The 14,064-nt window shown below is 55.0% G+C and overlaps 5 protein-coding genes across 5 annotated transcripts; 2 read left to right on the top strand and 3 right to left on the bottom strand.

The window, feature by feature from the left end:
* Window positions 1-92: 92 nt before the first annotated feature.
* Window positions 93-2,190, bottom strand: NCU08634 (hypothetical protein; the record flags this gene model as incomplete). The annotated part of the gene is made up of 3 exons (XM_959749.2): window positions 93-1,175; window positions 1,234-1,690; window positions 1,979-2,190. The coding sequence occupies 3 exons, from the start codon at window positions 2,188-2,190 to the stop codon at window positions 222-224; spliced, it is 1,623 nt and encodes a 540-aa protein (XP_964842.1). The 3' UTR covers window positions 93-221.
* A 2,184-nt stretch (window positions 2,191-4,374) lies between these two features.
* Window positions 4,375-5,242, bottom strand: NCU16497 (hypothetical protein). The gene has a single exon (XM_011395144.1). It carries the CDS (start codon window positions 4,957-4,959, stop codon window positions 4,603-4,605), a length of 357 nt encoding a protein of 118 aa, XP_011393446.1. The 5' UTR covers window positions 4,960-5,242; the 3' UTR covers window positions 4,375-4,602.
* Window positions 5,243-5,632: 390 nt separating this feature from the next.
* NCU08633 (cactin) lies at window positions 5,633-7,453 on the bottom strand (the record flags this gene model as incomplete). Its single annotated transcript, XM_959748.3, has 2 exons — window positions 5,829-7,453; window positions 5,633-5,710 (listed from the first exon to the last, which is right to left on the bottom strand). The coding sequence occupies exons 1-2, from the start codon at window positions 7,302-7,304 to the stop codon at window positions 5,633-5,635; spliced, it is 1,554 nt and encodes a 517-aa protein (XP_964841.3). The 5' UTR covers window positions 7,305-7,453.
* Window positions 7,454-7,695: 242 nt separating this feature from the next.
* Window positions 7,696-12,563, top strand: NCU08632 (hypothetical protein). The gene has a single exon (XM_959747.2). It carries the CDS (start codon window positions 7,988-7,990, stop codon window positions 12,323-12,325), a length of 4,338 nt encoding a protein of 1,445 aa, XP_964840.1. The 5' UTR covers window positions 7,696-7,987; the 3' UTR covers window positions 12,326-12,563.
* Window positions 12,564-12,578: 15 nt separating this feature from the next.
* NCU08631 (hypothetical protein) lies at window positions 12,579-13,861 on the top strand (the record flags this gene model as incomplete). Its single annotated transcript, XM_959746.3, has 4 exons — window positions 12,579-13,197; window positions 13,294-13,474; window positions 13,540-13,649; window positions 13,725-13,861. The coding sequence occupies exons 1-4, from the start codon at window positions 12,786-12,788 to the stop codon at window positions 13,859-13,861; spliced, it is 840 nt and encodes a 279-aa protein (XP_964839.3). The 5' UTR covers window positions 12,579-12,785.
* Between the last annotated feature and the right edge of the window lie 203 nt (window positions 13,862-14,064).

The raw sequence follows: 14,064 nt of genomic DNA, 5'->3' as shown, positions 1-14,064 counted from the left end.
AAAAAGAAAGAAGAAGATAAGGATGGAGGAAAGAAAATAGAAAACACCCCCCCACCAAATCTTAGTAAAGCAAAAGCAAGTTTTTTTGGGTATCGCCTTCTGTGTTTGTTGTGTCGTGACCTCATGATCGTAATATTGGTATTGGTACAATTTGGCTTCCTGCAGTCGTAGCATCAAGCCGCCGCCTATCTCTTCGTTGTTTTGTGCTCAAGTGCCAGCATCTATGCATAATGCCCATACATCATCCCCGTAGCTGAAACCGCTACGCCCTGGGTATGTTCCCAGCCGTTGTGATGGCCATACCGGGACTCGCCCTGGTAGACTTGAGGCTGATGATACCCGGCGTGGTGGTGAACATTGGCAAAGCTCATGGCGTGATCCTCAGGGCTGGGATAATAACTCGCGCTACTACTCGTGGGGTTCGTCGCCATGAGCGGAGGGCTGCCGAAACTGGCCTCGGGAGTGATGGGCTCGTTCATCACCGAAATCGGCTCCGAAGCCTCCCTTTGAGCTTGGCCTTGTTGTTGCTGTTGCTGTTGCTGTTGCTGTTGCTGTTGCTCAAGCGAAGAGGCAAGGATGGCAGGGTCGGTGTAGGACTCGTAAAAGTCAGCGGCGCAGGAAGGGGCAGAGGTAGCAGACATGGACATTATTTCTGGCAAACTATGCGTCACCGCCGGCCTTGCGGACACGGGAGACATATACGGGTTGTAGTGTTGCTCAGGCGCAGAGGTAACCATGCTGACTTCGAAGGGATGTTGTTGAGGGATGTGATGGCTAGAGGTATAGTAGTGCATTTGCAATTCCGTAGGAGCCGTTCCGTTGCTACGAAGTGTAGCGCGGTTGCTCGACTTGGAGATTTTGTTACGGCTGGTAAGGGAGGGGGAAGAGCGATATAGAGTGGACATGCTGGTGCTGTACAAATCGTATTTGCCGTCCTTCATGTGGCGGCGGGAGGCGTTGCAGGCCGAGGCTGCCGCAGCCCGTCGCGAAGCGTGGTTGCCCTTACGGTAGCGTGTGGTAGACTGGACGCCGCCTTTGATTGCCCAAGGCTCGAGATACCACTCGGTGGACTTCTTGTTATCACTGTTGTTGGAATCTGTGGAGGCACTATTGTCTTCATCGTTCATGTTGGTGTTGGTGCTGCCTTCGGGCTTGCGCTCTCGTTTGGTGAACGCCTGATGAGTGTTAGCTGATATAATAGTGACTGTGGGGTTAGAGGGAGGGAACACCCACGTGGTTCATGGACAGATTGTGACGGATACTGTTCTGCCACCCTTTCGTATCACTCTTGCCCTTTTCGGTGTTCTCGCGGAACCATTGGTAAATGTCCTGCAGTGTCATAGCCTTGTTGGGGGTGCTCATGAACGCTTTGTAGATAAGCTGCGCATAGGGCAGCTCGGCTTTGCTGTTGCCGGGGAGAATAGAGGCAGCAGTCGGGGTGCTATCAAGGCTAGCCGAGGGAGAAACTGGGCTGGAGACGCTACTGCAGGTGCTTATGCCATTCATGTTGCTGTCACCAAGGAGATTGTACACAGGATATGGGTTGCTGACAAGAAAGTTATCGCCGGCCTCGGAGGCGGGGGCGGTGCTCAACATGGAGGTGTCTGAGTCGCAGTCGAGCTTGAAGTTATTGGGAATGGAACTGCAGGGAGAAGGGGGGTATTCCGATTCTTGAGAAAGTGAGGAGATGCTGTTATGGGTGGGATAGTGGTGATTGGGGAAGAAGGAACCGGTGGGAGGATATGAAGTTATTGTCGAGGCGTTGTGGTTCTCTCTCGACAAGGTCTTGGATGGAAATTGTGGTGGGGGGGTGTTCGTCTGCCTGCCAGCGACCCCAGCGTATGACTGCTCCGCCGGGTAGGAACCCCAAGAAGAGCCAGAACCTGGGGCAGAGACCGGACGAAAGTGATGGTCTGGTGAACTCCAGCTGCGGGGCGATGACTGGCTAGACAGACACTGTTGTGTAAGTCCTCCGTACCCATTTGTAGGTGCTGTTGAGGAGCCTGCGGTGCTGTGGAAGGCATAGTGCTCGAACTCGTCACTCCCGGTTTGCGCCCGAACCGAAGGGTTCCATAGTGATGTGCCAACCTGAGTCTTTCCTTCCGTCATGCCTCCCACACATGCAACCGGGCTGCTGGTCTGGCTTCTGGTGGCCTGTAGTGATAACATGTATGAGTTTGAGGAGTTCATTGTGTCTGATGTTGTTGGGTGTTCGTTTTCGGTAGTTGATTCCGTGTCCATTACTGAAGTGTCGTTGCTAAGTGAGCCAGGGAAGAAAGAAGAGAAGAATGGCTTTGATCGATGTTGGTGATCCAAGACAACGAAGGTTGTTGGCCTAGGTATGTATGCTTTTCTTCAAGTGTGGGGAGAAACAGATTTGATATTGAAGGTGTGAGGTCCAGATGTCTCAGTTATCAGGCAAAACGGCTGTTGACTGGCAGTTGAAGTATGTAGGTGTATGTCTGTATCTGCCAGGACCAGGGACCAGGGGAAAGAAGATCGATACAAGGACATGGAGCTATGCAGATACTGGACGTATAGCAACATCTGGCTATGTTGTTGAAGCTCCATCCATGCCAGTAGCAGTAAGGGGTGGGTATCTCAAGCCAAGCAGAACAGGGGGGGGGCAAAGTGTGTACTGAGTGCGGTGGTGTACATCCCAAGGGAGGACACTGCCCTGCCTTGCCTTCAGTGAGTGAGGGTTCTGCCAACACAGTTTGTTCACTTTTGTTTGGTGGACCAGACATCTACCTCCACATCCGGCGGGAGCGGGCGCAAGGAGAGAGTACCGGGTGGGTTTGCGATACCTTCCATTCCTGGCTTGTATGAGGGTGCGGCCGTTGTGCCATGGCCTGGCTTCCAGTTTATTGCTGTGTGTGTACATGGTGTGGCCATGCGCACTCTACACGGCATGTTTTCCACGGTGGAAGAGGTAGAACAAACGAAACCGTAGAGTTGAAGATCAACACGCTATAGGCAGTAGCTCTGCGTGGCTTGCTTCTGGGGACGAAGGTGAAAGTGTAAAGAAGGTAAGGTACTCAGGTACGTTGACCAATCGGCGCCGGATCGACTGTGTTATGGACACCCCTCCCTCAGTCTCCTAGGTGAGGTACCCGTGAGAAGGAAATGAGAAGGGTTCGGTGCTCGTCACAACCCCAGACAGCAGGCCACAGCAGCACTCATGCCCATGATTTTCATCTTCTGCGAGTGTACCAGTGCGTGCAATAATTCTGACATACTGCCTACATGGCAGAGCCGGCAGCAAAGACAGGGAAGACGGCGCGATGGAAGAAAAAGAAAAGTGACAAAATTGACGACCGGGGTTTTGGACCCCTGCTCGGTATGCCTGGTGCTTTCAAGCCAAGACCTGATACCTGGCTCTACAGTGTCAAGCCCACCGTAACTTGACGTTGAAGAAAGGCGGCGCCAGAACTGCAGTGGAGGAAAACTTGGCGGTCAGCGACTAAGAAGCATGCTTGCCCGTGATGCAGTTTGAAGTGTGGCTTGTTCGAAGGGGGCAGTAGGGTTAGTTGGAAGAGGGGGGGTCCGAAGATTTGGTCTGTTCATGTCGTCCATGTCGTTGTTGTTCAAACTGTAGTTTACCTACCTACACAACAATCCTTAAGCGAAGGACAATTGACGACACAATCCACACAATCAACAGTTTCGGTTTGGGGTAAAAATGGCCAGACCTTGAGAAGACAAATCAAGTTCGGCTCTAACAATCTCATAGTCGGGCATTGTGACTTCCTCTAAGTGGGCCTTGGCTGGCCAGCGCTCAGGGTTACCGGCAGAAGCGAAGAAGAGCTATTGTCTGGAACTCTGGGAGTTGTGGAAGCGGTCAATGACGGCAGCATGAGCTAGGACAGCGACAGCAGTGGGAGTAGACTTGGGCGTATCAGAGTGAGGCTCTCTCTGCGGCAATGAGAAGCTTCCAGCCAGTCAGCCAGCGGCACGCCGGTGTCGTCAGCGAGTCCTAGGTCCATTGCAGGCCAGACACAAGAGGGAAGATGCCACAGGGACGGACAGAATTGGCTGGCCGTAGCCAGATCCTAACGGAAAGGTGCAGCCACTTGTGGTGGTGCTAAGAGGTGGTCTTTTTTTGAAACGGCCCAATCAGTGATTCCCACCATTGTCACCTGTGCTGGCATAGGGCCTTTAGTGGGCAGACGGGCCATGGAAGAAACGGCGGAGTTTTCAACACAAGAGATGGCCGTTCAAGAGGTCAAGAGGTCAATGTTTCCCAAGGGCAGAGGCGCAAGAATAACTGAACAACAGGTCGACTGCGTACTGATTGACGTGCGCACTCAGCCCGGTCTCTCATCATCTCTCTCCACACGGCTTCGGGCTTGCACGGCTTGCACGGTGCCATGACCTCGTAATAGTAATCTCTTGTGACATGCAGAACATAGACTTTGTTTCATTCTAGAAGGATGTGTCGAACAAATGATGAGCGTGAATCGAAAATTGGGCTTGACTTCATTTACCGGCCGACCCCGAGGCAGCCAGCTTCCACGTCTCTGACGGTGACCGACGCCTCGCAGACCAGGCCACCCCTTATCTCCATGCCACGGAGGAAGATCGAGAGAAAAGCCACCCCGGTTATTTCTGCCAGCCCCAAGAAAGCCTCAGACTATCCTGTGGAACGTGTCTTGATAGTGCAGTGTGCCCTGCGTCATCTCCAGGCGTCCAGACAACGAAACACTCCTCCCACCCTTCACCATCTGGCAAAACTGACAGACCGGCAGGCTGACTGCAAGATGAACGGCTGATCGATTGACATGACATCCGGACTGCTCTGTACTTCTCCGTCTCCAGGGTTGGGCTGACACCTGGTCCTGTCTCGCCGGTGCCCAGACACCTAGGCAGAGAGACAGACAGACGGGAGACGGATATCTCGTTCTTTTCTCGCAAAATCCGATAGTCCGAAGAAACATGAATCATCCAGTCGCACACCATCGCACCAGGGATCTAGTAAGCTCCAAAAGTTCGGGTTGTCGCATACGGAGAGGAGCCGGTCCAGTCCCGTCTCCATCCATGATCCCTCCACTTCACGAGCGCCCGCTGACGTGCCGCTCGACTGTCGCGAGACAAGACAATGACATCCACCCAGAAGACCAGAATGCTGCCGGCATCCAGCCCCGATGCCCCGGTCTACCCGGGGAACGGCATCATTCCCACCTTTCTAGACGAAGCCTTGAAATCGTCTCGTCTGTGCCCCGTGTTCGTTCCCGTCGTCCCCGGTTGGCGGTGTAGCAGCCCTCCCACAACACACCGCACTTGGAAGCTCTCTCGTGTGTTCTTTCATGATCAGACAATGCGCCCAGTTCAACCAAAGACTGGGAACAGGGGTCGAGCCCAGACGGGCCGCAGCAGCTTCCGCGGTCCCATATCGACCTGTAGAACACGACACCGAAGAAACCAGACCAAAAGACCAGCCGAAGGCTTCGCCGCAGGCCGGACCAGCATTCCAGAAGGCGGTGGTCATATGGCACTGGGCTTCTATTACTTTCTGTAGTAAATCTGCACAGACACTGTTAGTCTTGGCCGGTACAACCAAAAGGGAGACCAGATCACCAACCTTTTTGAACTGAAAGTGTAGTTGAAGGATGCCCTACACACAAGTAACGGGTTAGTACAAGAACGATAAGGCCAGAAACGCACGGGTAACTGGCGGATACTGGATGGCGTGGAAAAGTATAGCGTTGGCCTGTTCTAGGGGCCGTGGTAATAGGCCAACGTAGCCATCGGAACCAACGCTGTCACCAACAGCCCACCGGCCAAACAGCAATGTCGCCCACCACAACCCACAACCTGGGACAACTCACCTTGTCAAAACTACTCTTGAACCCCCTCTCCTTCTTGGCGCTATAATCCCACTCCCTGTCCACAATCCTAAACGCAATATCCTCATACGGCGGTCCGGCCACGAACCTAATCAAGCAGGTATCCTCCTTGCCCGCGGGCGCAAAGCTCTCTCCTCGGCGTCTCCCGCCCTCCCTGATGATCTTGAATGTGGGCGCCTTGGTCTTGTCAATCAGGTCGGGATAGAAGATGTTGAACTTGTACCCCTGCACGACCTTGGGCGGCGGGTTGTCGTGGTCGTAGTGCGTCTGGTTGTACTTGTTCCATTCGTAGCCCATCAGAACGCGGTTGAAGTAGCGCGGCTTGCGGGGACGGTACTTGTCGGCCCACACAGGCTTGGGGTTGGAGGTCAGGGATTCTTCGGCCGTGAAGATCTCTTCGCCTTCGAGGAAGCCGCGGGCGACTTCCCGGTCGTAGAGGGCCTTGGTGGCTTGGGAGAAGTCTTCATTGCCGGTGGAGGCGAAGCGAGCGGTACCTGGGGGCGGGGCGGTGCTGCTGCTGCTGTTGCTGGAGGATGCAGCGAGTGGAGTTGATGTCGAGGCGGTAGGGCGGCTCAAGGCTTTGGAAGGGCCCGAGGTCAAAGTGAGGGCGGCATCAGGGAGGGCGTCGGCTTGTTCCAGGGCTTTCGCCCTCTCGGGGTCCTTAGCCTTGAGGACCTCGACGCGGGCGGCCTTGATCTCCAAGCACACGTGCTTCAGCTTTGCCTTTGCCTTGTATACCAGCAGACTCTTGAGTAAGGATTCCCAGTAGTCGGTATCGATGGGCTCGTTGGACTGTAGCTTCGCCCTGATCTGCTTCTCCAACGCCTCCAGCTGCTCCAACGTCTTGGGTGCCAGAATCCTGTCAACATCAGCAGCCACTGTGTTCACGGCACGTCCCTCTGCTCCTTGTGGTTTGAGTTTGTTTCGCTTGTCGTCACACAGAATGGACAGGGCTGACCAGTACTCCTTGTTGCGGCGATTTGTCTCGAGGGTATCATATGACTTGATATCCTCCTCCAACTCCTTCAGCTGGGACTCGTTCAGGTTCTGGAGGACTCTCTCGGGAGAGGGCACGGGGATATCGACGTCGTCATCGTGGTCGTCGAAGACATCGCGGTCGGTGTCGATGAAGCGGAGGTTGAAGGCAAGGTAGTCGATGGGCTTTGCGCGCCGTTCTCTGACGCGGATGTCGGCCTTCTTCTTTGCTTGCTTGAGCACGAACTTGTCCTCGTCGGCGACGAATTGCTCCGACTGCTCGTCCTGGGTAAGGTATTTGCCGGGGCCAGAGCTGCCGACCGGGGTGCTGTTTGAACCTGTGATGGGTTTCGAGGAGGGCTTGTATTGGGGTTTCGAGATGCGGTTGTTGTTGTCGAGTCTGGGGGCAGTGATGTCTCGTTTGTTGTCTCGGTCTCGACCTTTGCCCAAGCCGGCGATCATGGCCTGTCGGTCGGGGTTCATGGTGGCGCCCGATGAAAGTGATGAGCTCGTTCTGTGTTCACGCGGGGTCTGAACCGGTACTTGTAGAAGGCGCGTGAAGTCGATGGTTAATGTTGGCGAGGCTGAGGTGGTATAGAGGTAGTTGATGTGTGCCGTCGGTGAAGGTAAACGGTCGGCGGCAATGTTCCACTGTTGACGACAAAATGGAAGGGAACAGAAGGCTGGACGTCGAGTGGAAGCTTCAGTTGTTGTTCAGTGGACTGACGCGCTGACAACAGACGAGATGCGCTAACGGCAGGCAGCTCCGATGGAAGGAAGATCTTGGCGGTCAAGGCTGGCACAATAACCGCAAGCAGGGGACAGCCGGCAGGCATTGTGGCATCATTCCACTTTCACGCCTGGGAATAGCTTCCCTCCGTCAACCCCACCAAAACATTACAAGTACAGAGCAAGAACATCCCACGACGACATCACATCACCACCACAACATCACCGGCGCATTCCTCACCGAGGAGACCTTGGCGAGATATCCCCTTCCTTCCAATGTCACCACTCATTGACGTCCTCCAACGTTCCTCGGCCGCGCCCTGAAGGTCCAGCAAAGAAGAGAAGATGCTCTCGACGGCGTCACGGCCTCGCGGGACACACGACGACATTACATGATAACAACCATAATTTGAACCACAACAACACGGACCGCGGCCATGTATAACCAGGGCAATATCATGCGCAAGCTGCTGGGCAAGACTAACAACAACCCCGACTCTTCTTCGGCCAACAATTCGCACGAGAACACGCCGTCGTCCTCGGTTGCCAATGGCACTTCTCACGGCTCCAACATCACCAGCAACCCCAGCGGCGGCCTGACCGCCATCTCCAACTATCGTCAACGTCCCACTGCCGCCCAAAATGCCTCATACCAGGCTGGCCAACCCCTCGAGTGCATAGACAGGTCCCCGGATGGCCGATCAGCTGTTCTTGCTGGCCGCCATGCGCTGCGAACCGTCACCTTTGACGGCCTCAACATTCGCGAGGGGATCGATCTTCGCTCGCTTCTCCAGGGAGGAAGCCCAGATCAGTTAGCTATCAGAGATGTCAAATGGGGCCCTGCTGGCGGCAGCCCGACCGTCTTCACGGCATGTGGCAGCGGCAAGATCTTCCAGTACGACCTGGTGCGCGCCAGCGAGGCCTGGGCTACCGGATCTCCGCTCGAGTCTCTCCAGATTCGCGAAGACTCTCGACAGGTCAACACACTCGACGTCAACCCTCACCGGGCCAGCTACCTGTTGTCTGGCAGCCAAGACGGCATCGTCCGCTGCTTCGATATCCGTAACCCGATCCCCTCGCGAACCGGCGCCACTTTCCGTCCCGTCCACGCCTACAAGTGCAACGCAGACGGCGTGCGCCAGGTCCGCTGGTCTCCCAAAGATGGCTTTGTCTTTGCCTGCTCAACTGACCAGGGCACCATCCTCCAATGGGACATGCGCAAATACAATGCGCCCGTCCTGAGGATCAACGCCCACGAGAAGTCGTGTACTTCGATTGCCTGGCATCCCGACGGCGAACATCTCGTGAGTGCTGGATGGGACAGCAAGTGTCATGTTTGGCACCTGGGCAAGGTTCCCGACAAGAGACAGAAGCCGAAATGGACTATATCGACTCCGGCACCCGTGGCTTCTCTTGCCTGGAGACCAGGGCAATGGTCAGCGACGGCCCAGGCCAAGAGGGCTTCCCAGATCGCCATGTCGTATGGGGAGGGCAGTCAGAAGAAGTTTGGTATCAATGCGGTGCATATCTGGGATCTCGCCCGTCCCACGATGCCGTATAGGGAAATCCAGCTGTTTGACACTTCACCCAACGCTCTTCTTTGGCACGATCAGTATCTTCTATGGACCGTTGGCCAGGATGGTCTCTTTACACAGTGCGATGTCAACTTTGCACCCAAGGTGCTTGACCGGCAGGCCGTCTCGACCATGTCCTTCTCGTCACAGGGAGACGTGCTAATGTTTCTCGACGAGCGTGCTCCCTCCCATCGTCCACGGCCACATATGCTACATGCCGACAGCAGCCACAGCATTAGCGCGCCCTCCTATAGCTCGAGTCCCGCCACTCCCAGGTTTGGCGTCAGCCGCAGCGATTCTGAAGATGATGTTATCGGGAGTTTCCTGGGCCCCAAGCGACAGCGGAAGCGGCGTCCAAGCACGAGGTCAGCCAACCTGAGCACCACACCCCCGACGGGCTCGGAAGAGGTCTTGTCGTTGGAACAGACCATCAAGGTCACCGGCACCTACAAGCCCCAACAAGCCATGGCCATTGGACATTTGCCTGCTGCTGCAACAGTCGATGTGTACGAATACCTTACCGTCAACTACTTGGAGGTCTTGTACCAGGAGCTGCCACACGTCGAAGGAGGCAGGCCACTGCCCGACCGAGTCAGGACTATCCTCGATCACTATGCCAGAGCAGCCGATAGTGTCAATCAGTACCGGCTTGCCCAGTCATGGCGCATTCTCGCTTACTGGGTAGACCTGATTCTGCGAAGACGAGGGCAGTACCACTTGGAACGTCGACTAGATCACTACGAGAAGAGGAAGACGGAGGCCCAACTACGCGCGCTGGGTCCTCCTTTCCAGATGTCAGTCCAGGCCGATGGGGCAGATACACCGCGAAAGGCAAATCCCAGGTCGTTGCTGTCAGAAGAGCTGGAGAGTACCTCGAACCAACCGACGCCCCTTGCCCGGCCTGTTACCGAGTCCGAGAAGCTGGCGCCAGTTCTGGAGCCTGGCAGTTTTGCACTCGGCCCTGCGCTCCAACCTCGCGGTCCACAGAAACGTAGCCGTCTCGACTCTGTCCCCTTGTCCGTCGTCTCCTTCAATAGCGAACAGACCCAAGCCAGCACAGAAGGATACGATTTCTATGACACTGAAGCAATCCTCGGCAATGCCATCGACGTACCTCGCAAACGTCACGAAGACCCGAGAAAATCCGTTTTGCGCCATGATTCCGATGACAGCTTCGGGCATGCCCTCTCCGTTTCTGCCGGTAGTCGCCGCGGCTGCGGAACAACAGGAACCGCCATTGCCAGCTCTGTCGAGTCCAGCAGCGGCCTGCCCATCCGTGGCTCTGCCCTTGCCGAGATCCGCTACCCCCGAGGCAGCGACGGTTCCGAACAAGCGTCCGATCTCCAAATGGGCAGCTTCGGTCGGCCCCGCTTCGTCGTGCCCCCGCAGCTCAACCGTACCGAGACTGAAACGACGGGAATGACGGCCTATACTGACGAGCACCATGCCATTACCCAATCCACTACCGACGATAGCTTTCCCTCCCAAAACGAAAATGACACTTTGCATGCCGCACCACCCGTCGTCATCACCGACGAACCCCCGACTCTTCCCGAAGAACCGGAACCAGAACCCACCCACATAATCGAAACCGATTACCTACCCTGGCCTTCCGATCCTGCGTATCCTTACCCTCTTCACAACCACGCTTCCTCCTTCTCCAGTACTACACCCCCACTGAACCCTTACTCTCTGATATCCCGGACTCTGGCCTTCGAAGCCAAGTCCTCCGCCTTGAACGCTTCGGCCATTGTCCTCCTCCTCAAGCCTTTGGTATCCGACGAAGTCATCGACAGTTACCAAGCAGCAGCCATCCTTCGGCAGCATCACTCCCGCCTCATGAACCTCAAACTCTTTGTCGAGGCGGCTCTTCTCAGAAAATTATGCATGCAAGGTTGGCCCGCCGCGGCCGCCGAGCACATGCCCGGTGGTCAGGAGAAGAATGCGCTGAAAGACTGGGGAATTAATTACCCAGCCATCTTGACTCCAGCGCAAAACGGCGTGTCAGTCGGATTCTTTTGCAGCTCGTGTCACAAAGCGAGGGAGTTGGATCGCAGCGAGGCGTCGACGGATTCAGTATGGACGTGTAAGCGGTGTAAAGCTGCTGCGGCCCCATGCGCGCTCTGCGGTCATCGCGACTCGTCTCCCTTTATCCCTTCTTCCTCAGAATCAACCATCTCCTCCCTCCAGCCTGATCGGGAAGGGGAAGATGACTACCAGCCCATCGCAACCTGGTGGCTCTGCCCCGGCTGTGGGCACGGGGGCCACTCCTCCTGTATGCAGGCTTGGCATGCAGCTTTTGAAGCTGAGCGGGACTCAGCCATGTACGTTGATGGACCAGTTGATAACGACGACCCAGCTGCCGAACTGGCCTCAAGCGGCGGTTTCTGTCCGCTAGATGGGTGCGGGCATGTCTGCCTGCCTGGCCCGATGAAACTGCCTTGGGGAACGATGCGAGGTACCGGAACCGATACGGGACATGGCCACGGTATGGCCTCCAGAATGGGCGAGATGATGACCGAAGTTCCGAGCCGGGCGGGGACAGCGCGTGAGAGAGAGCGAGAGGCTTCCGTTCCTAGCAGTTATAGCCGTTCGGCAGGGAACAAGACACCGGTGTTCTCGGGCGGTGGTATCAAGACACCTGTGTTCTCGGGCGGTAACAAGACACCCGTGTACTCTGGCCTTTCCAGCCTCGCCGGCCAGGGCGACAGCTCCCTCCTTGGCTCGGCCGCCGATCGAGGATACGTCGACCTCGGACCTCCAGCTATTTCTGCTCTCGCTTCTGCTGGAACAGCCAGCGAGTCAGGTGGCAGATTACTTGGTAGCAGTGCCGATGACGTCCCTCCTGTGGTACAAAGCAGAGCAGTAGAAAGCGTCAGAGAGACGGGTCTGGCATTTGGGATCGGACCGGGAGGTGGGATACAGGCTCATCACTCGCATTCGCAGACTTCACATGGCTCGGGGTCGGGATCTCAGAGTCATAGTGTGACGGGAATACTGAGCTCAAGTCCGGGGAGGATCGGGGCCTGGATGAGTGGTGGGCTTACTGGACATGGTGGAGAGGGAAGTAAAGCAGAGGGAGGGGGCCGAGGAGAGAGAGATAAAGAAAGGAGGAAGAGCGTCAAGTTCGTAACGGCGGTGGATGGGGTCGGTGGTGGTGGTGGTGGCGGTGGTGCGGGCGGTTCAGTGTCACGGCAATGATGGGGCGTCCCATTCAATTTTACCTATTTTGATCCCCATTCACATCTTAAATTTCTGTCGCGTGTTCATCGTAGACCAAGCACAACAGACAATTAAGAGATGGAAGTTTGTGTTTTTTTCCACTTACTTCTGTGCAGGTGCGCTCTGGCTTCGGATGCCTCATACAATGGAACTGAAACTTGGCCCACGTGGTTTGCGAGCCTGCCGTGACCAGGCCCGTTGCTCCTTCCAGTTGCGCCTTCCATTTGTGTGTTTGGGATCTGATCGAGACCGAACCCGGACGCGTCATGGACTGATCCGATGGCAGGAGCGGTGCCCTTAAAGTTTATGTAACCCCGCCTCGTTTGTCGTGTCTTCTCCCATTCACCATCCCCTTCCCGACATCTGAAGCGGGAGCATCCAGCACGATCTACCGTATCATTCATCGAGAGCGGCAACGACCAGCACGGCTCCAACCAAGATGGCAATCCTCACCGGCTACCCGGGGCTTGAGGTTACCATCGAAGTTGATGGCCAGCGCGCGCAAGAGTACGATGCCCCCGCAGACGAGGTTGAAGCCCGCGCCAAGGAGATTGACTTTCACTCAATTACACATGTGCCTATTCAAGAATCAGGATCTCCCTATACCATCAAATACATTGAGGCCAAGCCCGGAAAACCTTTTGTATTCAAATTGGATTCTACCAACTTCTCTATTCCAAGTCACGATGGCAAGACACACATGATCGAATACAAATGTTTTCTGGACGGGATTCCTACCAGCTTTCGCAGGCTTGCTTGCGGCACCATGAACATGAGAGGTTCTTACACGTCTGGTAACAATGAGTCGGGCTGGAAACGCCACAAGTTCCAGTTTTCTACTCTCGAGTTAGGTAAGATTAGCACCTTCAGTTAGTACCCCGCGCGAGATCGCATTATATGATGAAGTTATTGTCAATCTTTACCGAGCTGACTCTCATTTGTTACAGTGGAAGGAGCAGCTGAGACACAAGGAGATCGGACAAAGGAATATGGCACACTTTCAGTCAAGTTATGGCATGCCATTGACTTATGTCGCACATCAATTAGAATGGCTGTTGATGACCCCGTTCCTGTTCAGTCTGTCTCCGAGACGGTATTGAAGGGAAAATCAGTGGATAGCAAGGTCCAGTAAGTACCTTTCTTTGCGCATCATCAAGTTCATTTAGGAACAGGGCTTACTTTTTGGGATTTAGTTTTAAGTCGGAGCCATACATTTCTGCTTCAAAGACAAGCGGCAGGTTTGATTTCGTTGACCCAGATCGACGACCATTTGCGATCTTCGAGTTCAGATACCGAACAATGGGTAGGTCAGGCTTACAATGCTGTCTATTCATGTTACGTCCCGTAGGTCGGTCCTTTGCTTATCCCCCTATCATAGAGGGCCTTATGTCCGAGGGCATCGTTCCGCGCCCTGTCAAGAATGAGGACGACAAAGTCATTGATCTCGAAGATGCGCACCAGGTGAGCCACTCCAACTCTAGTAGCCAAGTTTGCCGGTATTTACGGAGTACTTGAAGAAGTGAGGTAACCGCACACCGCACCGGGAATATCTGTCTTTTGATGACGATGTGAAGCTGTCCATACAGACGAGCCTAGAAGTACCCGCAAGGCTAGGAAGGACCAGTATAATATGAAACTGTGCTTGATAGATGTAGGCATAAGAAATCGATGTTCAATGCCCAGGCACTTTACACCCAAGTCACTTTATAAACTTCCTT

This window comes from Neurospora crassa, linkage group I (genome assembly GCF_000182925.2).
Source record: "Neurospora crassa OR74A linkage group I, whole genome shotgun sequence".
In the NCBI taxonomy this organism is placed as follows: Eukaryota; Fungi; Ascomycota; class Sordariomycetes; order Sordariales; family Sordariaceae; genus Neurospora; species Neurospora crassa.
Note: the sequence above shows the minus strand (reverse complement) of the source record. Positions and strands in the feature narration are given on the sequence as shown.

Bases quoted from the DNA above. Each gene is read 5' to 3' on its own strand.
- NCU08632 (XM_959747.2), top strand. From the start codon at position 7,988: ATGTATAACCAGGGCAATATCATGCGCAAGCTGCTGGGCAAGACTAAC.
- NCU16497 (XM_011395144.1), bottom strand. From the start codon at position 4,959: ATGGTGTGCGACTGGATGATTCATGTTTCTTCGGACTATCGGATTTTG.